This window comes from Copadichromis virginalis, linkage group LG14 (assembly GCF_057382275.1).
Source record: "Copadichromis virginalis isolate Kocher_CV1m ecotype Utaka linkage group LG14, C_Virginalis_male_GT1.1, whole genome shotgun sequence".
NCBI classification, from domain to species: domain Eukaryota; kingdom Metazoa; phylum Chordata; class Actinopteri; order Cichliformes; family Cichlidae; genus Copadichromis; species Copadichromis virginalis.
Window position 1 is genome coordinate 8133132 of NC_140631.1, and position 24843 is coordinate 8157974.

General features: G+C 40.6%; 1 protein-coding gene across 1 annotated transcript in view; it reads right to left on the reverse strand.

Annotated features, from left to right (window-relative positions):
* Positions 1 to 2768: 2768 nt before the first annotated feature.
* Positions 2769 to 24843, reverse strand: part of LOC146693355 (solute carrier family 12 member 9) — an 84125-nt gene continuing 62050 nt past the window's right edge. Inside the window, exons 10-13 of the mRNA XM_085479171.1 lie at positions 19162 to 19354; positions 8629 to 8803; positions 7167 to 7313; positions 2769 to 6364 (exon numbers count right to left, since the gene is read on the reverse strand). Coding sequence (XP_085335297.1) covers positions 5409 to 6364; positions 7167 to 7313; positions 8629 to 8803; positions 19162 to 19354 — 1471 coding nt within the window. The 3' untranslated portion in view covers positions 2769 to 5408. The remainder of the gene's footprint in view (positions 6365 to 7166; positions 7314 to 8628; positions 8804 to 19161; positions 19355 to 24843) is intronic.

A 24843-nucleotide genomic window follows, 5' to 3' on the forward strand; every position in this document is an offset into this window, starting at 1 on the left:
TCCATCAAGTGCAGGTAGCATTTGTGGAAGACCACCCTGCAGAACACTCACTATATGATTGACCTACCTCTTGGTAGGGTTTGTAATCCAATTCCTATTCAATTCAATTCATAATACAGCCTAGGGAGGCATGTCTCCCCCTAGAATTAAATACTTGCATTGGCTTTTGTCTGACATAATGATTTAATAATATCTAACTGCAAATCGTCGCTAGTACATACAGTGAAATAACAGGTTAAAAGTTCACATTTTTACAGAACAGAAAAAATATATATTTAAATGTGTGGACCAGATGACAAAAGTGTGACTTTTGGAGCCTGGGTAGCTCAGATGGAAGAGCATCAGACTCTTTTGTCAATCACAAGACAACTCGTGTTCCAACAGTGTTCAGTTCCTTACTAATTTTGTTTTTTTTACCAAAGCAACATGTGCCAATTGCAGTGTTGTACACAAAGCTATTTCAACTTTACTCTGACCTTTACTATGGTCTTAAACAGAATCATACCCTGCATTCCCTTTCCTCCCTACACCTATAAACAAGTTCCTACTATTGACCCCAGAATGTGGCAATCTATGCTTTATGAATGCTTTTTCCCCCCTGGTGGTGGTCAGAGGGCCCGGTGGCGCCAGTGTCCGGCAGCCTTGCCACTGTCAGTGCGCCCCAGGGTGGCTGTGGCTACAATGTAGCTTGCCATCACCAGTGTGTGAATGGGTGGATGACTGGTTGTGTAAAGCGCTTTGGGGTCCTTAGGGACTAGAAAAGCGCTATACAAATGCAGGCCATTTACCATTCTTATATTTTGCTTGTTCTTATGTTATTGTATTTTTGCACACCTCTGTTGCTTGTGAAGCTCGCACACAAGAATTTCACTCACATGTACTGTACCAGTGTACCTGCACATGTGATGTGACAATAAAGTGATTTGATTTGATTTGAAGTATTAAGCCAAGAAATTCTTTGTGAAATGGAAAAGTAAATGCCACTTTATGTAATCCGTTTGTTCATACATACACATACTGATTGACCTAAAAAGATGTAACTCTTAGACCCCCTTGTATTCATAAAAATTCGACCAGCTGCCACGCAAGAAAGTTGAAAGAGACTTTCAGGTTTCTTTTCATTTTTTCCAAACAAACGGACTATTCATTTGCCCCAAACAATGACAAATTGATACCAAATACACCCAAGTGAGAGCTGGTAAATAAGGTCAACTCAGCCACATGCAATGAGATACTAGTGTGGGAAAAGAACAAAGGACGAAAGTGAAAACAGTAACCCTAAAAGTAAAGCAGCAAGTAAACTGAAAGAAGAGCAGACAAGAAGAAAACAGAAAGAAGATGACACACACACACACACACACACAAAAAACCCCCAAAACAATTATGACATTTTTACTGGCATCTGTCCAATATTTACAGATTTATCATTTTTGCCCCCTTTTTTCTAACTGAGTTCACAAGGTATTGTTTTTCTCCCTTGAATGTCTTTTAAACATCAAACATTAAAAACATGAAATTTTCTGCAACAATATCTCAGAAGGTCAAGCTTTGGAAAAACACTGTTTGTTCATAGTCTATGATTGAAAAGTACCCAGTGAAATGCAAACTGGCTAATAGCTGCTTAGAAAATAGAGCTGTGCCATGAAGAAGTAACATGCTAAGCCTCACTTTATTATTGCATGAGATGTGCAGACCTTAAGGATTGTTATCATCAAAACAGCAGATATTGAGCATTTACTGAACAATCCTAATATCATCCTACTAAAAGTGGACAACACGCGTTCAGTATGTAAGACATCTCAAATGCACTGAGACTGCTGTATCAATGTGAGAGCTTTAGCTATTCAAAATCTTAAAATGTGAGGATGCACTTTCTACACATTTGCATGCACACATGATTCACAGGAAAAGCCAGCGGCCTGTTTGGCCTCCGAAAACCTTAACTAGTAATTGAATCTGGGTGTCAGCATGACCAAATCCTACTTGACACCCCCCTTCCTCCTCTCCTCCCGTCTTCTCTCTCCCTCTCCGATCCATCTGATGACTCTGGCAATCTGCGTGTCATGTACAATTAAGTGGATCTGGAGATGTAGAGAGGGAGATGAAATTTAAAGTGCTGTAGAAATTAGAAGTGATGAAGTACGGTGGTGTGTGCCGATGGGATCCCCAGTGGTTAGAGCTCTGACACACTGTAGAGGTGACAGGTTTCCTCTGATCAGGGCTGCACACGTGGCAGAGCAGGGTTGTCATAGTAATATTTATAATAATAAGTGTATAATAAAAAAAAAAATGTATACATACTCATAACATTTGCATTTCCAGTGTTTATAATAGTGGCTCATTGGGTTGCATGTTTTTGTGTGGGTTGCTACTCATTGTGTATACAGTAATATTTCATTCGCAGCACATTTCTGTATCTCACTGATGGTTGCTTTTGGCTTTTTTTTGGCATCATTTACATTTTTTTTCATGCCAAAATTCAAAAAATGTGTTCATATTTGTGAAAATGTTTTAACCATTTGTTTTCAAGATGCAGTGCATGTACAGGCCATCCTTTTCTTGCTGCCTGTTTCCTAATGTGATAATAATAATTTAAAGGAGACGAATTCTGGAGTCTAAAACACAACATATGCTATCCATTCAGGCAGCTCATTCCCAAACATAGTTAGTTGTCAGTTTTTCTTTTAATGAGCAAAATTTCTGACTTGCTAGTCTATATTTTCTTCTTTCATTAAATCATGTGTATGGAGAATGAAAGTAAGCAGTGATAGATTCAAGTGATAGATACTTTATTAATTATAAAGAGAATTTAGGCATTCAGTAGCTTGTTAAACACAGTGCATCACACAGGAGATAAACAGCAAATAGACTGGCTCTTATACAGTGCTTTTCTGCTCTATTTGAGCACTCGGAGCACTTATACAAAATGCCTCATTCACCTATTCACACAAGCACTTTCTAAGCCCAAGTGCTCTGTATCTAACATTCACACCTACAGCCACCCCAAAAATCGTCCTGATGTCTGATTCAAGCAAGCGTTCTTCTAACTGGGTCTTTCTCATGAACAGGTTTGTACAGCTGGGTGGAGCTTCTGTGCTTAAGGCTAGAGGAGTGTGCTTGAGATGACCATATTAGGAATATCCTCTCTTACCAACAGTCAGAAACTGTCTGAGCTTTTGGCTCTCAGGGATTATTTGTACATGGGATGATTTCATTGTAAAACTAATAGTATATTTACGACAAAAAGAAAGGGAAAATCTAATCAAACTGCTTGTCAACTGTAAATTGTAAGAGCATACGCCTTTGTATTTTTGATTCATGTTGGATTATATATCAGTTTGTTTGATTCATACTGATTGGGATTTGTTTCGATCTACTTACAAATTGCATTTTTCTTAAGACTAATTACATGCCATTAATGGTGCAACCAATAAACAAGCACGTCAGAAAACTAAGTTGCGATCTTTTTTTCTCTGCACACACGCAGACCCAATCCTCTCAGAGCCCACGTCTTTCCCTCAGTGATAAATGTCAGCCTCCCTCCTCCTGAACAGATATCGATGGTTATTTGGGCTTATTTCTCCAATCTGTTGTTCACCTCAGAACGGAGATGGAATCCATTTCTGCCTGGTTGGCAGCGAGGGTGACTGTAGGACAAAGTAATTTGGCTGGCTGGCACCCTCTAGAATCTCTCTGTCTGAGCTGCTGAGCTATCTCAGCCCTATTTCCAAAGTTTACCTCACACAAACAAGCGCTCACAAAAACCCCTCAGATCTCTTCTCAAAGACGCATAAACTGGTCTAAGGCTGAAGGAAACAAAGTGCAGACATTTGGAGAAGTAGTTAAGTTTGATCTGGCTTTTGCAAACAATCTGAGCAGGTATAACAAAACAAAAAGGACATATAATACAAACATTTTATTATTTATCTGCCATTTCAATTTAAAAGTATATATCAAACTCTAAACATTTCATTCTTTCAATAAAGCATGTGATTTATTTTTTTTGCAGGACAAAGAAGAACTCTATAATCAGTTGCTTGTTGGGGGCTGTAGTGTCCAAAAGGGAACCCAGCTGTAGCAACAGAGTGGACCCAGTGGGTCGAGAAATAAAAATATGTGTCATTCCAAAAACTGCAAAAAAAACCCCCAACAAACATTTCAAGCCATGTCCAAAACCAAGCACCAACCTCTCTTCAAGTACCACACAGGCATGTTGGAGTCAGGGTGAAAAAGAGTTTCAAGTGTAAGTTGAAGTGAATTAATTTATTTTACATGAAATATTTATGGACCCCTAGCCTTCAGATTTTTACAGAAAAGAGAGGGATTTTCCAAAGAATGGAAATCCAATTTGCCACAGAATCCTGGGTCACACAGGGATGACACACTATGTATATTGGTAATCTAGCAGTTACAAATATCCCATAAATTTGTCCATACAGTTTAGCAAAAGCTACATAGACTCACTAAAGAAATGGTTTAGGTAAAAGGCAAAGAAGTTACTTCAATTAAGCCTGGCCAACAACGCCGTACCAAAAATGACATATCAATAAAACATAGATAATCACAGTAACGATTTGCATTGTAAACATGTTAAATTAATGTTGGAAGGCTGCTATTTGGCAGTGGAGGGACAAAAGTGTATTTGGATAAAAGGTGGAGTGTGTTTCTCAGATCCCACACGCAAGATGTTTGGAATTAAACCTTAAAGGCATCAAGCACCATTGTTATTGTTCGGGTGTTTCATTTGTAAAGGCAAAAAATGGAGATTTCACGAGTCAAGGTCTAACAGTCCAACTCCAGCTCCCTAACTAGCAAGGCACTTTTTGATCTGGAAAAGTAAAAAACTAAAATAGAATGATTATTGTAAGAAAACAGGGAAGGAAGCTCTAGGAGAGGGGAAATTTAAAACTAGCTGAGCCTGCTGCGAGCGATTTAGCTCATTAATGTAACACTGGTGAAAAGTGAGAACAATTGTGCCATTTGACTGTGGTTTTTTGATTGACTGGCTCTACTTTTTCAACATTCACCTCCTGCTTTTCCCCTGAAAACATTATTTTGGTAAATCCAATCATCATCTGATTGTACTCATCTTATATTGAAATGAGGTCCATAAATGGAATATGATGGTGCCTTCAGGGGCTTGATTGGAATACTAGAATTTTTACTGGAGTGCACATATAAAATAAAGAAATGGTAAATATGTAGACAGTCAAGTTGAAACTGACGACTTTGTTCTGTGTCAGTGTAAAATGTGCAAGGGAGTGCAGACGGTCTCTGTGAGTGACGAGGTGTTTTGTTGAACTACTGTTGGGTGGACAGGTCAGACAAAGGCAGCTCCGAGGTCCACACACCTTCAGTGAATTCAAGAAAACTCTGTGTGTGAAGCACACTTCATCGAGCGTGCCGTTTCAAAGGTCGGTGGTGATGACTGGTGTTACGCCGTGGATGAGCAGCGTAGGGCCAAGGTCCTGAGTCAGCAGCTCCAGCTGGCGCAGGTAAACAGTATAGCGGCGGGTGTCAGCTGGGGGGCGTGGCAAGTACAAGAAACGCACAGCGGGTTGGGGCCGGGACTGATCCAGGATCAGCTTGTTGACAGCTGAAAGGTAGTCATCTGACACACGTGTGGCGTTGCTTGGGAAGCTGTTGACGTAATCTTCTTCGTTCTCCTCATCCTCCTCCTCCTCAGGTTGCAGCTTCTTCTCTTCCGTAGTAGCATCCAGCTGTTTCTTCCCCCAGTTGCCTTGACGCTGCCAGTGTAGTGCCACCTGCTGATCCCAAGGCACGGGGTGGATCTGAGCCTTAATTCTCAACTCCTTAAGCAGCTGGCTGAGCTTCTCCTCCGGGCCCCTCACACTTCGGCCCTCCTCAACACACAGGAAGAGACGCAGTGTAGCTTTGCGCCAGTCCCGCACCATGTTAAGGATACATGCCAGCTGCAGCAGGAATAGAGAGCAGGTATCCACATAGCTACAGCTGTCTGGGCGTAGGAGGTTGACTGGCCAGACATCCACATACACAGCTCTCTTCCCGGGAGTGCAGGAGGGAGGTGAGAGAACCTGGGCTCTGTCAAAGTTGTTGAAGTATCGAGCTAGTACCACGTTCTTGAGCATCTTCATGGCATCAGCAATGATAGCTACATACTCCTGGGACCCTAGAACCTTTCCGTCTCCAAATTCACCATAGTCCAGTCTGTTACTAGAGCCCCGCAGGGATACAAAGTGGAAGAGAGGAGGTTGCTCTGGCTCGTGAGAAGGACCTGAGGGATCTGTGGACTGAGTGCTCGACATTGATGGTTCAATCAGTTTGTCTTTTGGAAGACAGTCATCATAGAAACCCAGGACAAGGGTGTTAGGACGCATCCCACCTGGGAAGAGGAAAGGCAAAAATTATTTCTTTTATTACCATCATTCATTTCCTATAATGTTGAGAGTGGAAGACTTAGAATGATTCACAATATGTCCGTTACATGGCCTGGACTGAAAGTGAGCAAAAGAGCAACCGATGGCTAAAGAAAATTTTTAAAAGACCTTATGAAAGCCTGGAGAACTATTACTTAAGACAACTTGAACAAAATAACAAGAAAATCTGGCTCCTTGGAAGCAAAATATATAGAACTAGTGAGTAACTCAAGACTTTTGCGCAGTACTGTATGTTTTGTGGCTCTGTAAAGACCTTTTTGATCAAATGTGACTCTTTTGATATGCTGCCAGTCCTTGCCCTTGGGGCGGGATTAGGGTTATGGTGCATTTCAGGCATGTTAAATAAACACATTTACATAGAAACTACAAGAAGTTAAAATCAAGTGCATTTTGGGCACATAGATAAAAAGTGCAAATAGCAGTTTGGATATCGCAGCTCAATAACCGACACAGCATATCATCTTAGAGTGTTAACGTGTCTGCTTCTGGATGTTTGGGCAGTTTAGTTCAATACTTGAAACTTTGAGTAAACATAGTAACCAAACCACTGGTTGAAGAGCAGGTACTATTTTTTGACAGTCTAAATAATAATATAATATAATGTAAATGTAAAAACATTCATTAGGCATTGGCTTTAATCAAAATGTAAGTACGTGGAAGGAACAAAAATCATATTAGTATATTGATACTTGCCTTTGAATTTAATAACAAATAAGGACAATGTGCGTTATTAATAGGGGTACTGACCAAGTCCTGAAATGAAGAGGAGATGTTGGACACCATGACGTACAGAATCAGCTAAGGTCAGGTTGACAAAGGCTTTGATATTTAGATGGTCCACCAGGGACAACCAGGACTCATATTGGGCCTGCAGAGGGTCAGACGGCAAAGTGTCTGGAAAAAAAACATAAAGTTGAATTGCACTAGAAATACATCTGACAGTTGAACAGAAGTGTGCTAAGATTCAGAGAATGAGAAGGAAATGGACCCAGAAGCAGGAAAGCCAAAAAGTAAAAGGAGGGAGTGGAGAAGTGAGTTGACAGAGCTGGAATTAGAGGCAGAGCGTGAGTGAGATGCAAGAGAGCATGCTGAGATATGGAGGAGAGGGAAGAAACAGAAAGATGCAAGCGCAAATGACAGTGTAGACAGACTTGGATAAAGAATGAAAGATACAGGGAAGCACAAACAGGCGAGCAGGTGATCAGTCATCCCAAAAAAAAGCATCAGCATGTATGTAGAGGGCCATCCAGAGGCCACGTCTACAGGCGTCCTGTGGTTGTTTGAACTGTGCTAGAAGCTGCCATGTATTCCATTCAGCTTTAAGGCAAACAGCTGCTGCACAATTGTAAGCATAAATGGGTAGACTCAAAATAGATTAGCAGGGCAATGTGCAAATCCTCAACAACAAACTCCACTTCAGTGTAATTATGTGAATGAATCGCTCGCTCATATTTCTCAAGACCAAGTGGCTCGTCAAGTGAGAGAAGGGCCCTTCAGCGGCTAATGAACATATCATTTTTTTCCACTGTGAAACACAAAGGATTTGGACTGGGAGCACTCCATTCATGGCCAGTCCCGGTCTGCCATCATCTCCCCCACCCCTTTACACCCCACGGAAGACAAAGAAAAAGACAATCAATGACCTTGCCCCTTGAAAATCTGCAAGTGTGTAGAAAGGAGGTGCCTCCAGAGCTTTGTGCGTGCGATTACTTCCCTCGACAGCAGCAGATGAGGCGATGTCAAAGAGAACGGGTTAGCATTCTGAAGAGGTCCATTAAACAATGAACCGCTCAGTCTGGAACTTTGGACTGCATTGCCAACATAGAGGCGCATTTCTCACTCATATACTTTCCATATTTAGCCATTTTAAACTGAACCAAAATGAAAGGACTTTAGTGATAGTGGTATATTTGATATATTTTATAGCAATACAGTTGAAGTTCTCAGGGAAAGAAGATTTTTTTGCTGCCTCTGCTGCTTTTAAATATCATAATCATGTTAAAATCCTCCAAAAACAATATCTTCTCAGCATCCCATATTTATTTTGCTCATAATTAATAGTCTCTCTCTCACACTGAGTGGGTGTACATGAGAAATGGTGCAGAAGTAAGCCTTCGAATCCTCCTAATGCAAAAGTCACTGGAGAAGAAGCTGATTAAATAAACGAAAAAAGTTTCTCGAGGTTTAAATTGAACTTTGGTGTTCTTACTAAGGTCTCCGAGCTGGACATGTCCCAGCACGTACAGGCCACTCTTCTTGATGTCGTTGATGAAGGTGATGAGGCCCACGCTACTGCGAGGGTTGGAAACCATGAGCAGGATCTGAGGTCTCCAGAATTTGACGTGGTCCTTCCTCACGTCCAGCATTAGCAAATACTTACGCACCTAAAGGTTGAAGAGAGACATGTAAGCAGAGCTGTTGGAGAATCTGTGCGTTTTTAACCCCATAAACTCCTACTTCACTAAACCTGCATTCCACAGAAGCCTCTAGTTTGACTTTCACTAAATCTGAGTTGTATCTGCAGCTGTCTCATGCTCAAGTCCATTTGAGTCCCACCAAAATAAATATCCAGATGTGACTGAACTTGCAATGACCTAAATTTTAGTTTTTTCACTTAATGTTAATTTCCATAATATTTGATATTGTGCAGGGGAAAAAAAACAACACTTCAAGCTGAAATTGCCAATATACAGTGGGGCAAAAAAGTATTTAGTCAGCCACCGATTGTGCAAGTTCCCCCACTTAAAATGATGACAGAGGTCAGTAATTTGCACCAGAGGTACACTTCAACTGTGAGAGACAGAATGTGAAAAAAAAAAATCCATGAATCCACATGGTAGGATTTGTAAAGAATTTATTCGTAAATCAGGGTGGAAAATAAGTATTTGGTCAATAACAAAAATACAACTCAATACTTTGTAACATAACCTTTGTTGGCAATAACAGAGGTCAAACGTTTACTATAGGTCTTTACCAGGTTTGCACACACAGTAGCTGGTATTTTGGCCCATTCCTCCATGCAGATCTTCTCGAGAGCAGTGATGTTTTGGGGCTGTCGCCGAGCAACACGGACTTTCAACTCCCGCCACAGATTTTCTATGGGGTTGAGGTCTGGAGACTGGCTAGGCCACTCCAGGACTTTCAAATGCTTCTTACGGAGCCACTCCTTTGTTGCCCGGGCGCTGTGTTTTGGATCATTGTCATGTTGGAAGACCCAGCCTCGTTTCATCTTCAAAGTTCTCACTGATGGAAGGAGGTTTTGGCTCAAAATCTCACGATACATGGCCCCATTCATTCTGTCCTTAACACGGATCAGTCGTCCTGTGCCCTTGGCAGAAAAACAGCCCCATAGCATGATGTTTCCACCCCCATGCTTCACAGTAGGTATGGTGTTCTTGGGATGCAACTCAGTATTCTTCTTCCTCCAAACACGACGAGTTGAGTTTATACCAAAAAGTTCTACTTTGGTTTCATCTGACCACATGACATTCTCCCAATCCTCTGCTGTATCATCCATGTGCTCTCTGGCAAACTTCAGACGGGCCTGGACATGCACTGGCTTCAGCAGCGGAACACGTCTGGCACTGCGGGATTTGATTCCCTGCCGTTGTAGTGTGTTACTGATGGTGACCTTTGTTACTTTGGTCCCAGCTCTCTGCAGGTCATTCACCAGGTCCCCCCGTGTGGTTCTGGGATCTTTGCTCACCGTTCTCATGATCATTTTGACCCCACGGGATGAGATCTTGCGTGGAGCCCCAGATCGAGGGAGATTATCAGTGGTCTTGTATGTCTTCCATTTTCTGATGATTGCTCCCACAGTTGATTTTTTCACACCAAGCTGCTTGCCTATTGTAGATTCACTCTTCCCAGTCTGGTGCAGGTCTACAATACTTTTCCTGGTGTCCTTCGAAAGCTCTTTGGTCTTGGCCATGGCGGAGTTTGGAGTCTGACTGTTTGAGGCTGTGGGCAGGTGTCTTTTATACAGATGATGAGTTCAAACAGGTGCCATTCATACAGGTAACGAGTGGGGGACAGAAAAGCTTCTTACAGAAGACGTTACAGGTCTGTGAGAGCCAGAGATTTTCCTTGTTTGAGGTGACCAAATACTTATTTTCCACCCTGATTTACGAATAAATTCTTTACAAATCCTACCATGTGGATTCATGGATTTTTTTTTTCACATTCTGTCTCTCACAGTTGAAGTGTACCTCTGGTGCAAATTACTGACCTCTGTCATCATTTTAAGTGGGGGAACTTGCACAATCGGTGGCTGACTAAATACTTTTTTGCCCCACTGTATGTGTTTTGCTCACTTTTCTGTGTTGTTTTTTTGGCATCAAGGAAAATTGACTTTTATTGGTCCTGAGATTTAGCATGAGGTACATTAAGGAAGGTTTCAGAAACTATGAATTTCATTCCTCTACCATCTGTACAGGCAGTCATCTTTAGAAAGATTTTTTAGCAACTTCTTCAACAACAGAAGCCCGCTTTCTTCTAAAGCAGTGCTTCCCAAACCTTTTTTTACTGGGCCCCCCTTTGTTTTACAAGAAAAATATTCTCCCCCCCTTGCGCGCGCACACACGCACAAACACATCCTCCAACCACGCACACCCATATTTTGCCCCATTGCAGTTTATTTCACACCTCAAACATTTAGTAAACAATTAAGCAAATACAAGTAATCTGCAGGTAGTAAGAAAATAAACTACTAACTCTTTTACGCTGCGTCTGCACGTGATTTTGAAAACGCAGCTGTTTCGTCCACATGTAAACAGCGTTTGGAATCACCGAAAACTGAGATTTTTTAAAACTCCTTTTTTGGGTTTATATGTGGACGAGGAATACGGAGTTCGTCACGCAACGTTTTCCACGTCACGCTGTGCGCCACGTTATTGTTTACATGAGATGAATTGCAGAATGGCAGATAGTCAGATTAACAGTATTTTGTCTCTATCTTCAGGTTTTATACGCTTACATACACACATGCAGTTACTGTCCCTCCATTTAGAATTCAGAGGCGTCACTGTGTAATTATTTTACATGTACTTGTTTTTTTCCTTTGTATTAATATTCAACATTGCTATCAATACATTTTTCAAAAAATGCCTGTGCAGGTGAAACCAAAGGGAAGATATGCTTCACCAGATTTTCTAGTCTTTGGCTTAGAATGAAGTTGGTTTGGAAACATATTCAGCGATGCGATGCTTCATCTCCTGCTTTGCGTTTGTGTGGGAGCCCCGTGCTAGCAGTGTCCAAGCGTTGTTTTTTTTCCCCCTTTTCATGCTGCGCCCCCCCTGCAATGGGGCCCCACACTTTGGGAAGGTCTGTTCTACAGCTTGTAGCAGTGACCAGTGATGAAGTTCCCACAGGACCAGGGATCCCAGTTCAACTAAAGCCTGATCCACACATGTCCCTGTACCAGACACTGCCATGGTTTTGTTGCCATGGATGAGAGGTAGATAAAGTATTTATAGTGTATAGAATAAAGTACTCTATAAATGTATGGTGGAAGTGGTCTCTAAAACTAGAAAAAGGCTATATAACCACTAGTCCAGATCCATTCATTGAATAATAATAATAATAATAATAATAATGGATTGCATTTATATAGCGCTTTTCAAGGCACCCAAAGCGCTTTACAATGCCACTATTCATTCACTCTCACATTCACACACTGGTGGAGGCAAGCTACGGTTGTAGCCACAGCTGCCCTGGGGCAGACTGACAGAAGCGAGGCTGCCATATCGCGCCATCGGCCCCTCTGGCCAACACCAGTAGGCGGTAGGGTAAAGTGTCTTGCCCAAGGACACAATGACCAGGACAGAGAGTCCGGGGATCGAACCGGCAACCTTCTGGTTACAGATACGCTTCCCAACCCCCTGAGCCACGGCCGCCCAAGTATAGAATAGTCAGACATGTTAAGATGTTTATATGCATGTATAGATTAGAGATGGACCGATCCGATATTACGTATCGGTATCGGTCCGATACTGACCTAAATTACTGGATCCGATATCGGAGAAAAATAAAAAATGTAATCCGATCCATTAAATATCACGAAAGCACCTCACAAAACTTGCAACACCCGTAACTCACCTCAGAACGTTAGCACGTCGGAGCAGTATGCATCACGTGATAGAGCGGCTGTGGCATGCGGGACCTGTCGGTGGTCTGGATAGCATTTGGAGCTTCGCTAGCAACCCGGCATTTCATCTCCGACAAAGTTATCCCCGAGAGAAGTAAAGCAAGTGTGTAAGTCCATCTCTGAATGTTTGTAAAGCATTCCTGCGTTAAGCTTAACAAGCGATATATGGAGCGACTTCCTCCTCTTGCTGCTACTTCAATCATGAAACTGCTTAATGATCAGCTGATCGGCTTTTCTGTCGCGAGTCCGTGTCTCTTGTTTGTTTTTGGCCCACTTTGCACCAGAAAGAGCAAACCAGCGGCTGAACAACAGCAGCACGTTTAAGCTTGATCAGCTGCTGTTAGAATTTATTTAATATTACTTTCTACTCGAGGATCTTTTTCTACGTAGCTGACGGCTGGTAACTGTGCAGGGACGGATCTAGCAAAGTTTAGCCAGGGGGGCCGATAGGGCATTAACAGGGAAAAGGGGCACAGAGACATACTTTTCTTTCTTATTCTCATTTAAAATGTCGAGCTTTTAATAAATAATTATCTGACACCCAAAGTTTTAATTTGATGTAAAATGAATAGAAGTCAATTACTGTATATAGTGACTATTAAGTCTAATATACCCTAGTAAGCTATAGTACTTTTTCCTTTGGGAAGGTACCATCTGTGCAGTCTGCAATTTTGTTGAAGAAAGATGTTGAATCTATTTAATATTTTAATATATTGAAAAAAATAATTGATTTCTGTGCATTTTTTTTCACACTGCATCAAATTAAGGTTGATTACGTCGATTAAGCATCATGAGGTGGAGCGTGAGGGGTGGTTCCCTATTTTTTATTTATTTATTTTTGTTGTTGCTGGGAGTTGGAACCCTATTAGTTAGGTTGCTTAATATTTCTGCTAAGTACTCTTTAAAATACCAGAATAGGGAGGATGGTGTAGGTTTAAGTTTATTAGATTGATCAGTATTGCTGAACTATGAAATATTTTTTTTTGCATACAGGTATAACAGAATAGCTTTAGTGTAGTTGTTGTTTTAAACTTGAGTATGAACTTATACAAAATGCAGCAAGATATTTAAAAAAAACAGTTTTGTTGATTAAAAAACACTATATCGGATTCATATCGGTATCGGCAGATATCCAAATTTATGATATCGGTATCGGACATAAAAAAGTGGTATCGTGCCATCTCTAGTATAGATGTGTGTCATTCAGACTGTTACTGTGAAAAATGTGCCCATGTGCTGCTGCTTATGAATGTACACTTAAATGCCAGAGTGTATTAGAATTATATATATTATATATATTATTATATTTTACAATGCAAGCAATCATGCAGCCATCATCAGGATTCACGTTGATAAAATTGGCTCAAGGTACCATTAAGGAAATGCAGCTGAGTAGAACCAAACATTAGGACTAAACAGCAATGATTAACGCTGACTACATATTGATCATTAACTCTGATGACATGTTAAAGCTGCATCCTACGCAGCCCAATTTATCTCTATGATAGAAAATGGTAATGGACAATTCCATGCTTTTCTTCAGACTTTTTGGAGTTTTGAGTGTTAAAACCAAGGAGCAATTTCAGGGCTGAAAAGGAAAATGTGACAAGACTGCTGTTCCTCTACTGACCAATTGGGGCTGGCTGAAAAAGCAAAGACATTCCAGTCACTGCCCAACTTCACAGCATTAAATAGAAATGATTACACTCTGATTAAAAAAAAGAAAGAAAGGAAGAAATACTTGGGTCTGTACAGATATCATCACCTTCAAAAAGTATAAGGTGGGTGAATTTTCTTTCTATGTATTTGGACACCAACAAAGCCTGAAGGAAGGACTGGTGTACTCTAATTATCTGACAAATATTATGGACTGGTATGCGGTACAACAAATGAAAAATGTTTGTGCTTCAGTTCTGGTGAGTGAAGTTATAGTATTTTATTATCTGTTACTTAACACTAATTAGCACATACACATCTATGTATTTTGAACCTGTCAAGGTTATGGATGCACCTAATAAACCAATCTTGCCAACATTAGTGGATAACTTAAAACTAGGGACGTGTGCGACCAGTTGACCACGCTATTGTCACTAGTCAGTACCAGACGTATTGGCATTTAATCCGATTGCTATCATTTTAATTGATGCTGAAATACTTTAAATTGCTGTGTTCTAAATGTTATGCAGCGATGTGCCACCAGATGGAGCATCACTGAGAAATGAGATTGCAGGGAAATGAGCGATTTCCAAAGGGTGGAGGGGCTCTCGAAAGAGGAATTCAATAATTCGAGAGAAGTTCAGAGCAGAGTTGCTGCTCCTCCACATTGAAAGGAGACAGCTGAGGCATAAGGTTAAGATGTTTTAGCCAGGGTTGGCCTACTGGGAGGAGGCCAGGGGCTAGCCGAGGACGAGCTGGAGAGATTACATCTATTCTTACATCTGGTCTGGGAATGCCTCGATGTTCCTCCAGATAAGCTGGAGTAGGGGACTGACAAGAGTGAGGTTTCGGCTTCTCTGCTTAGGCTGCTGCCCCCGTTACCCAACTCCAGATGGGTGAAGAAAACAGGTGGATGATTTATCATTTTGTTGTTTTAGACAGTAGTTGTCATGAATCTTTGAACAGCGTTCATAATGCACCACACTTTTCAGCCGCAGTTTATCAGTTTTTCGGATATTTTTAAAATACATGGACTTTTTTTATAGTAAAGAAATCGATTTAGGAACCAGGCACATCAACTAATTCATTTCAAAACCATACACAGAACATACATTACACCCTATAAGAGATTCCAGATGAAACTACAGGATACATATCACTGTCACATATGCAATGATTCGTCACCAGGCACGTTCTTACACATGTTATGAGACTGTCCAGTTATATCCAATTTTTGGGTCTTTGTGAACTCTGTGTTATCTGAGGTGCTGGAAGTTTTTTTATATCCCCAATCCTGGTCTTTGTCTCCTCAATGATACCTCTGAAATCTCCTTAAAACAAATACAATGCAAAATGTTGTTCGCCGGATTCACATCCGCAAAGAAGAAAATTACAAAGCAATAGTTCAGTCCTGACATTTGTATGGAATCATTCTGGATACGATGTCTTATCCGTATCATTAATCTTGAACATACCACAGCAAAATTAAATAAAGCTCGACCCACGACTGTCGAAGCTTGGAAAATCTTCTCATCCAAAGTTATCTCCTGGAAGAGGCAAGAACTGGTTGTAACTGTGTGTTTTTGTGTTTTTTCTTTCCTGTCCCCATGCCTTGTGACCAATGTTTGCTTTGCTACTGCAGTTTACAGTCGTGCTGTATATGTCTGTACACCCCCAACCCTGTTGTAAATCAATAAAATGTTGATCACAAAAAAAAAGAAATCAATTTAATATCATATTTCACAAAGAGACTGTTTGTTTGAAATACGACGTGCAATGTTGATAATGTGTGACGCGAGGTGCCGCTCAGTTAAGCAGTATGATTCATTACTGAAGAATGTGATTAATGGCTTCAAATGCCTTTGTTTAGATTGATTTTGACATTTTCCATTAATCGATTCACAAATTCAGCTTGATATAATAATAATGGATTGCATTTATATAGCGCTTTGCAAGGCACCCAAAGTGCTTTACAATTCCACTATTCATTCACTCTCACATTCATACACTGGCGGAAGCAAGCTACAGTTGTAGCCACAGCTGCCCTGGGGCAGACGGACAGAAGCGAGGCTGCCATATTGCAGCCCCTCTGAGAGCCCGGGGATCGAACCGACGACCTTCCGGTTACAGAGGCGCTTCCCAACCCCCTGACCCACGGTCGCCCATATCTGAGTGTTATTTAGTTTTAGACTAGTCGGTTAGTAATTTTTTTCCCCGTTTAGTCAGCTGCCAGGAACATCTCTATTTAGCACACCACCCTCTGGTCCAAATACTCTGGCTCCAAAAAACGGACATGGCAACAGCGACTGCTGCTATTGTAGAAGTTTCAAAATGCCAATCGATGGCATAACAGTAGCTTTTATTTGCAGTCTATGGTTAAAATTGGTGTTCCTGGTATAAAAGGAAAGTTGGGGAGGAAAAAAATAGTTTGAAAACCTTTAAATACATTCAGACACTTGCAGGGTGACTATAAAACAGACAAATGGAAAACTTCACTTGAGAATATCCTAAAATAGTTAAAATGGCTTCCACTTAAAAGTACTTTCAGGGTGTGCTTCATTTTATGGACTATAATCACTCTTGTGCTGCAGCTGGAGTTTAGCCTGAAAAGGCCTCGAAAAAGCCTCTGACAATAACGACTGTCTTAACAATCCAAGTTCAGCTCAAGCTGCTGAGTTTATGTTTGTGTGTACATGACTATCAATCAAAACTTGAGGATGCAACCAGCATTATTATATCATGATTGTCACACTTGTTTTCGTTTTTTTGCTGTAAAACACACACACACACACACACACAAAACATGGTCCCAGAGGCAGCGTCCAACTGCCTCCACTCATCTAATCATCTGTCTTCCTTTATCTCTCCATTTTCCCATCTTCTCATCCATCAGACTATCATCATTTCACTGTCGCTTCGGTCTCATCCATCACTTAGTTTCTCAATCACTCAACCCCACTCCCTCCTTATATTCCTGCTTCCTTCTTTCTTTTCCCATGATACCATCAGGCTTTGGTGCCTCAGTTTGTCTTTTTCTCCTCTCACTTTCTTTCCTAAACTCTGTTGTCAGCTGCTTGTTATCTCCAATTGAGATTTTTTTGTTGCTGTTGCTGTCGTTGTAGAATGCTGTGTTTTGTTTTTGTTGCTTTGCTTCAATGTCACCCAGCTGGCAGACCGCCACACTGGTTACTACTCGAGGGTGCAGGAGCATTGGACAAGTGTATGCATGAGCTCAGTAAATGTGCATGTATGGTCTCCTCTGCTGAGCCCATCAGTATAATCATTTGCGCTCTTTGCCTGGGGAGGTTTGAAAGCTCGGAGGGCCAAGCTGAGGCTCACTTGTGAAATGAGTATTCAAAGGGTTTATGACTTACATTTTAGATATTTGGAAATAAGTGCGGATGCACTGATATAAGTACCTCGTTGTTTGCCAGCAGCCTATTGGCATTAAAGATGACATTCGCAATGGCAATGTTTATCTAGAGTGTCAAATCAATTTTGCGCTGGATAAATATTCAAACACATTGTGATTTAACAGGTCACTTAATTTTATAATGACATAACAAAACAACAACAAAAACACTGGAATTCTAACTGACTGTCAGCCAAGCTGTTTTTAAAAATATGAATTACAGCCAAAGACTGTAAACAAAAAGTGGATGTAGTTGCCAGATCTGAAAAGTGATGCAATATCATTCCCTAATGGCCAGCCCCCATGTGGGATTTGAAGATGTCTAAGATTTCTAGTAGCTTCACCTGTGGGATGAAAATCCTTTGTCACCTCGTTTGAGTTATTGTGTTCAGAGTTTTAGAAAATTTGACCTCTAACTTTAACCTTGAAGTTGAAGTCACTGAGATTAATGTACCTATGGTACTAATTTGAAAATCGTACACCACCTGGTTCTCAAATTATCACACTGATGAACTCTGGTGTCAACGGCAACAGCCCGCCCATCAGCCTTTTACAGCTGAGGGGTAAAAAGCTATGGTAGCTATTATATGGATTAAAAACTATAACAAAGGACTTTACATAATTATTATAATAATAACTACACATAGATTGAGTGTTTAATAATGGAATAGAGATTCATAGATTGACTGATGATATGTTAAAATACATTTTAAATATTATTCAACTACTGACAAAGCAGTAATATGACTGACCAGCTAAGTGCAGGTTTAAATAAACCAGTCTTCAGCCCTCATCCGTACCTATCACCACCATTCTGGTAAACAGAGCTATCAAGGGTGGCCAATTGAATTACTTGAGAGTAGCTGCTGCCTCAGTGTTGTGTCTTGTGTAAGAGAAACTGCAGAAGTGGGAGGAGATGATACTAGAAGAAAATGGGAAAAGGGGGTGGTGAGGATTTGGAGGAAAAGTGCAATAAGTTAAGTGGTTGTAATCATGTTCTGCCTCCTGACAAGCGAGTGGCAAACCCAGACACCCTCTCTGCAGCCTTGGCAATGACTCCCCCACTCGGCTGTGGGCCGTCCTGGCAACGGTGAGCTGTCTCCTTGAGAGCAACAGGCTGGCCCGCTAGAGGACATGAAGAGCTGGATGATGTAAAGCTCTGTTTGTGTGTATCAGTGTCATAAATGTAAAGAGCTTTGCGGGGGAATAGATGTAGGTGTGTGTGTGTGTCTGCTAAGCCTGATATAAAGGTGACAGATAGCTGCTGTAGGGATGACAAGGCGGCATGAGTGAGAAAAGAGAGAGGGGAAAATGTGTGTGTTTGTCTGCTAAATGCAAAATCATTGGCTGAGGAGAGGCAGCGGAGAACTGTCTGTGTTTGTATTCGTTTGTGTGTCTCTATAAACCTGATAGAATGGTTGCTTGGCAGAGGTACGGGCTCTTGTAAAGCTGAGGGGATGAGATTTTAGTTGCTATAGTAATGACAAGGCAATACTGAGTGTGTGTTTGTGTGTGTGTGTGTGTCAGACCTGGTGGAAAATGAGAGCCTGGCTGATGTAGCCCCAGCTGGAGGTGGGACTGAGGTAGTGAATCAGCAGAAGCAGCAGGAGCATGAAGGCGATGCTGGCCGAGGCGTAGATGGCATTGATGAGGAACATCATGATGGCGCAACCGATGATGCCCAATATGCATGTGTGCCAGGTGAAATAACGAAAGGTGGGCCTGGGGAGAAAACAAGGGTGGTGAAGAGAGCACCACATTAGAATATTAGCCACCCCCCCACCAGCCCTCCAGAAAAACAGACTGCAAACCTCTGAAGTCATTCAATACTGGAGGGATATTTGTGCTTTTTTTAAAAAATTGTTTTCTAACTTAATACTCATTACTATTTTCTTACTAACTAAATGGTTTTGACTCTTCTAATATTCTAAAGATGAGATATTGCTTTGCTTTCAAATCAAGCCTTGAGAAACGAGAGAAAAAACCCTGCAGGAAACAAACGCAGTTTAACTCTCTGCTCTATGCCTGTTTCTTTTTACTTGTTTCCCAAGTTCATTCAAAAGGAGACCAAGTGTGCTTGGTCTGCACTGAATGCATTCACATAATCTAAACTAAGTTCAGATGGTACTATAGGGTATAAGGTTTTTCTGAAATTACCAACCAAACAAATAAGTAGACACTTGTAAACCAACTATAGTAAACTGTTTCAGAGTATTTAAAGTTTAGTTGCATTGAAATAAAGGTGGGTGAGCTCTACAAAGTTCTGGCTGTGTAAGGGGTACAGATTTAAACTGCCAATCTCCCTTTCACAATAACTTCTATCAATAGCAGCATAGCTTTGGTTTGGCTTTTTAAAAATGCAAATACGCTTCTACTGCAGAGCCCAGTGAAATTAGATGTATGAAAAAACAGACATTGCGAAGGCCTACTTTACACTTTAAAATTGACATTTTATAAACAAGGGCAACACAAACAGACCGTCTGAAATGTCTGTAAAATTCTGAATCCCACGTAATAAACAGCATGTTTCATTTGTGCGTCGCTGTTTGATTGGACTCCTTCAGAGGATACAGTCAGACAAACCTTTTGTTAGTGACCAGCTTCCATCTCACACCTCTGAAGAAAGATTTCCCAAAATGTCAGAATGTTCTTTAAAATGAGAAGGATTTAACAAACCACCAAGGAGTTTAGTGAAACAGCAGCTGCAATGGAATGAAGATTCTCCTAACATGGCTGTACATGTACTTGGGCTGAGAAAGATAACTAAGGGAAGGCCCTACTGAATGAGTAATGTCTGGCAGGAGCAAAGAATTACATTCTCAGCCAGAATAGTACTGCTCCCATTCTCCAGTCAATTTTTATTAGCAATTAGCAGTTGCTAATTTTAGAGTTAGCAACTGCTAACTGCTGATTTAATCAGACACCAACTATGCTTTTAATACTTAAATAAATACTTGAAAGGATGTCTAATCAGCCAATCACATGACAGCCAATGAATGCGTTTAGACACGTTCACATGATGAAGACAAGCTGCTGAAGTTCAAACCGAGCATCAGAATGGGGAAGAAAGGTGATTTGAGTCAGTATTTCAGAAACTGCTGATCTACTGGGGTTTTACCACATAGCCATGTCAAGATTTGTACAGAAAATGGTCTGAAAAATAGGAACTATCCAGTGAGCAGCAGTTGTCTGGGTGAAAATGTGTTGATACAAGAGGTCAGAGAAGAATGGTTAGACTGCTTCAAGCTGATAGGAAGGCAAAAGTAACTCAAATAACCACTCGTTACAACCAAGACATGCAGAAGAGCATCTCTGAATGCACAACATGTCAAACCTTGAGGCAGATGGGCTACAGCAGCAGAAGACCACGCCAGCTGTCACTCCTGTCAGCTAAGAACAGGAAACTGAGGCTATAATTCACACAGACTCATCAAAAAGTAGAGAACAATTATTTATTTATTCATTATTGTTATATACATATATATATATATTTATTTTTTTCTACTTTCTTTTACCTCCTCGGTTATTTTACTTTTCTTTTCTTTTTTTCCGTCTCCATGCTTACAAGTCCACATATGCTAGTAATTGTTTACAATTGAATCTGTATAAGCATGCTGTGTTAAAAAAAAAAGCAAAAAAAACAAAAACAAAGAGAGAACAGAACATTAAAAAAGTAATTTTTCATAAACAACAATAAAGAGTGGATCCATCCTTCCCTGTGTCAGTGGTTCAGGCTGGTGGGATATTTTCATGGGACACTTTGGGCACCTTAGTATGAACTGAGCATCATTTAAATGTCACAGCCTACCTGAATGTTGTTGCTGCTGACCATCTCCATCTCTTTATGACCACAGTGTATCATCTTTTGATGGCTAGTTCCAGCAGAATATCACATTTTTATCATAAAGCTCAAATCATCTCAAACTTGAAAATAAGATCACTGTATTCAAATACACTCCACAGTGACCAAATGTCAATCCACAGGAGCACTTTTGGGATGTGGTGGACATCTGCCTGATCCAGTCATACCAAAATGATCCAAAATCTCTCAGGTGTGTCCAGTACCTTCTTGAATCTGTGTCATGATAAATTATGGGAGTTCTGAAAGCAAAAGGGGTTCAAACCTGCTACTGGCAAAGTGTAATGAAGAGTGTATATGCTGTGAAGTAAAATCTCAGGCCTCAGACTGCTTGATAATTGTTGTGATCTTCTGCTTTGCCTAGTGTATAGTTGTGCTACTTACCATGGATTCTTTAAGTATATATCGTATCAAAGAAGATAAAAACTGGGAAAGAGCCATCTGGACACATTTTTACCACTGCTAAGGGAATCTTTTATACAGCTGCTACGGCCATAAAAGAATTTAATTTGTCTGAGTTTCACTGGAGAATTTCAGTGACACGTGAATTCCCACTTGCTGAGACTTTTGTACTTTCACAGACATGAAATACATGAATGCTTACCAGTTGTTTGGAAAACACTAACATTTAAAGTATGAATTTTATAGAAATCAACTACACAAAATTTACAGGGAATAAATTGTGCTCCTTAGGGTTTATCACCAAGGTCTTTATGCAACTATCTTAGCTTTTGACATCATAACATTTTAATTTCTGCCTCTCATTACCTCGGTTCTGTGTTCCTACCTGATGCTCCAACAGCTTGAGATGCAAATTTCTTGGGGGCAATATACTATTATCTGTCCTTGATTATACTACCTTAATTAAGTCAGGTTAAATTACTTGGCTAAGTAAACCTCATAATGAAAAATCTTCAATCAATATCTATATTTTAGAAATTATGCCAACTTAATATCTGCCATAATTTTGCTAAAGTGTTTTTTAAAGGTTTTTTTTTTTAACCAAAAGTGATGTCTCACTCTCAATGTTAGACAAACCATAATTAAACATCAGAGTCATTCCCTAATGTGTGACTTCACAGCAGCATCAAAACTAATGTGGCGTTAATGCTGTGACAAGATCAATTAAAACAAACAGCACACATAGATAATAGGCTGCTGCTGCTTACTGCTTTAGACCTTTCAGTGTTTGTGTGATCGGGCATAAATTCTTATATGAATGCATGAATGCATAAGGACACATTAGCTGGCTTCCATCCACAAATACTTGCATGAATTTTTGTACTAGTTTTAAGTGGAAATGAGTTGGAGGGTCATGGAGTTGGGAACTGCACAGAGGATGGAAATGCTCATATTTTTGGAGGAGCATGTAACTGACCTCGATTTCCCTGCAATAACTGAAGCTGTGCGGATAAACAGCCATTAAAATAGTCCCAGCTGTAATTACACAAAGCAGCTCAAATGACCGGCGGGCTTACTTCCTGGATTCACTTATAGATTTAGACTCTTTGTAAGAGACAGAAGCAACAACTGCTGAACACAACGATGCAGCGAAGTGCTAAAGTACGGAGAGAAGGGCAGGGGGGTGGGCCCACCAGAAAGCTAAATTAAAAGAGAAGACAAACACAGAGCTCAACTGAAAGAAGCAGCCATGAGGTAGTCATTAGTCTTTCTGTTGGTCAAGCTGTTAAAGGCAAAGGAGCAAAGCGAAATGTGTGCAAGTCTAAGATTAAAAACCTGAAAGTGAAATCTTTCAAAGCCAAAAATTGCTAAGGCAAAAATTTTCTTAGTACTGGCTCAATAATGACAGTTTTTAACTGTGTAACTGAGTCAGTAGATCCAGCCTATTTGCCAGAAATACTCGTGACTAAAACACTAGTAACATAAGCCCAATTTATGAGCGGGATTTACAACAGCCGACAAATGAAAATTTAAAAAGCAGAAGTAGAACAGATGGAAGAAACATCCTTCAGTTTTGTTCACCAGAAAGAACTTTGCAACTTCTCCGTTGGAAACACTCCAAACAGCTGATCCAGGGGTAGAGGGTAAGCGAGTAAATAAATAACTTGACATAACTAATTTTAGGGAAAGATGTTTATGGTTTTTGTCATGAGGTGCACATCAGGTTGGTGAGAACAGAAATAATGAAACGCTCAACGTCACACCAGCTGAGTTGCTGATGCAGTTTGTGGAGTTTATATGATTAACATAATTTGGGTTAATGATTAAAACTATAAAGTTATAGCTTGGAATAGAATAGAATGGAATAGAATAGAATAATCCTTTAATTGTCCCACAAGGGGAAATTTGGTATAAAAAAAGAAAAAAGGACTCTGTGTTGACACTGCCAGCTCGGAGTGGCGCCGGAAGAATCTTGGACTTGCTTAGTGTTGTATTATATTGGAAGTAATACTTACAGATTAACATATCAGGAATAATGGAATAAGTTTGTAGTTTAATTTCTTGTGCTTAAAATGTATACTTTTATTTTGATAGTCTGGCAGAGACAGGAAGTTAGGCGAGTTCAGAGTGGAGCCACACAGTTTTTTGACCTCTAAATCTCTGCATCCATTTTAACTGAACTTTGTAAGCCTTCGATAATTCCGGATTCAGTTACCGTGTACCTGTTTTGGACATTTTTGGATAAGGAAAGATTTTTGGATAAGAAAAAAAGGGACTAAGTGGAGAGTCGAGCTAAGGCTTCATTCACTGGAAAGCGACACATACTATTCTCAGAAGCATTTAAAAGAGCAATGAAATAACATGGGGAACTGAAACTCACACCGAATTTGATGGATGGCTGGTTAGCAACTGTTTAAGTTACAAAAACGCTGGTTTCATTAGAGTTTAATGACTAACACTTTAGGGAAAGTTAAGCCTCCATTTTGAAGACGAAACAGTAAAACACTTGAACTTGCTGGAGGACGGTATCTTCTTAATATTTCAGCTCCCTCCTAGCTTGTTCCCAGTGTTGTACCATACAGGCCTTCTGTCTTCAAACTTTGCTTTTATTTCCTCTTGACCTGATCACTTCAGCATCAGCGTTGCCCACAATTGTCTCATCTAATCCTTCTCTTCATCTCATCGAAGAGTTGGTGTAATTACGATAAAAGCTTGCCCACCCGGTCTGCCTCCCCCCTTTACCATCAGCGACGACGGTCCCCTCGTACACTCACCTCGCACGCTCCCCTTTCTCCCTGCCTCACTTGTTCTCAAGCAACTGATGTCACTTAGCTGACACAGCAAAATGCTGCCAATCAAATCCCCAGAGACATTAAGAAACGCAGAATGATGAAGACAGAGAGAGAGAGAGAGGGAGAGAGGGCCAGGCTTTAGCCAAAAGACACGTCAT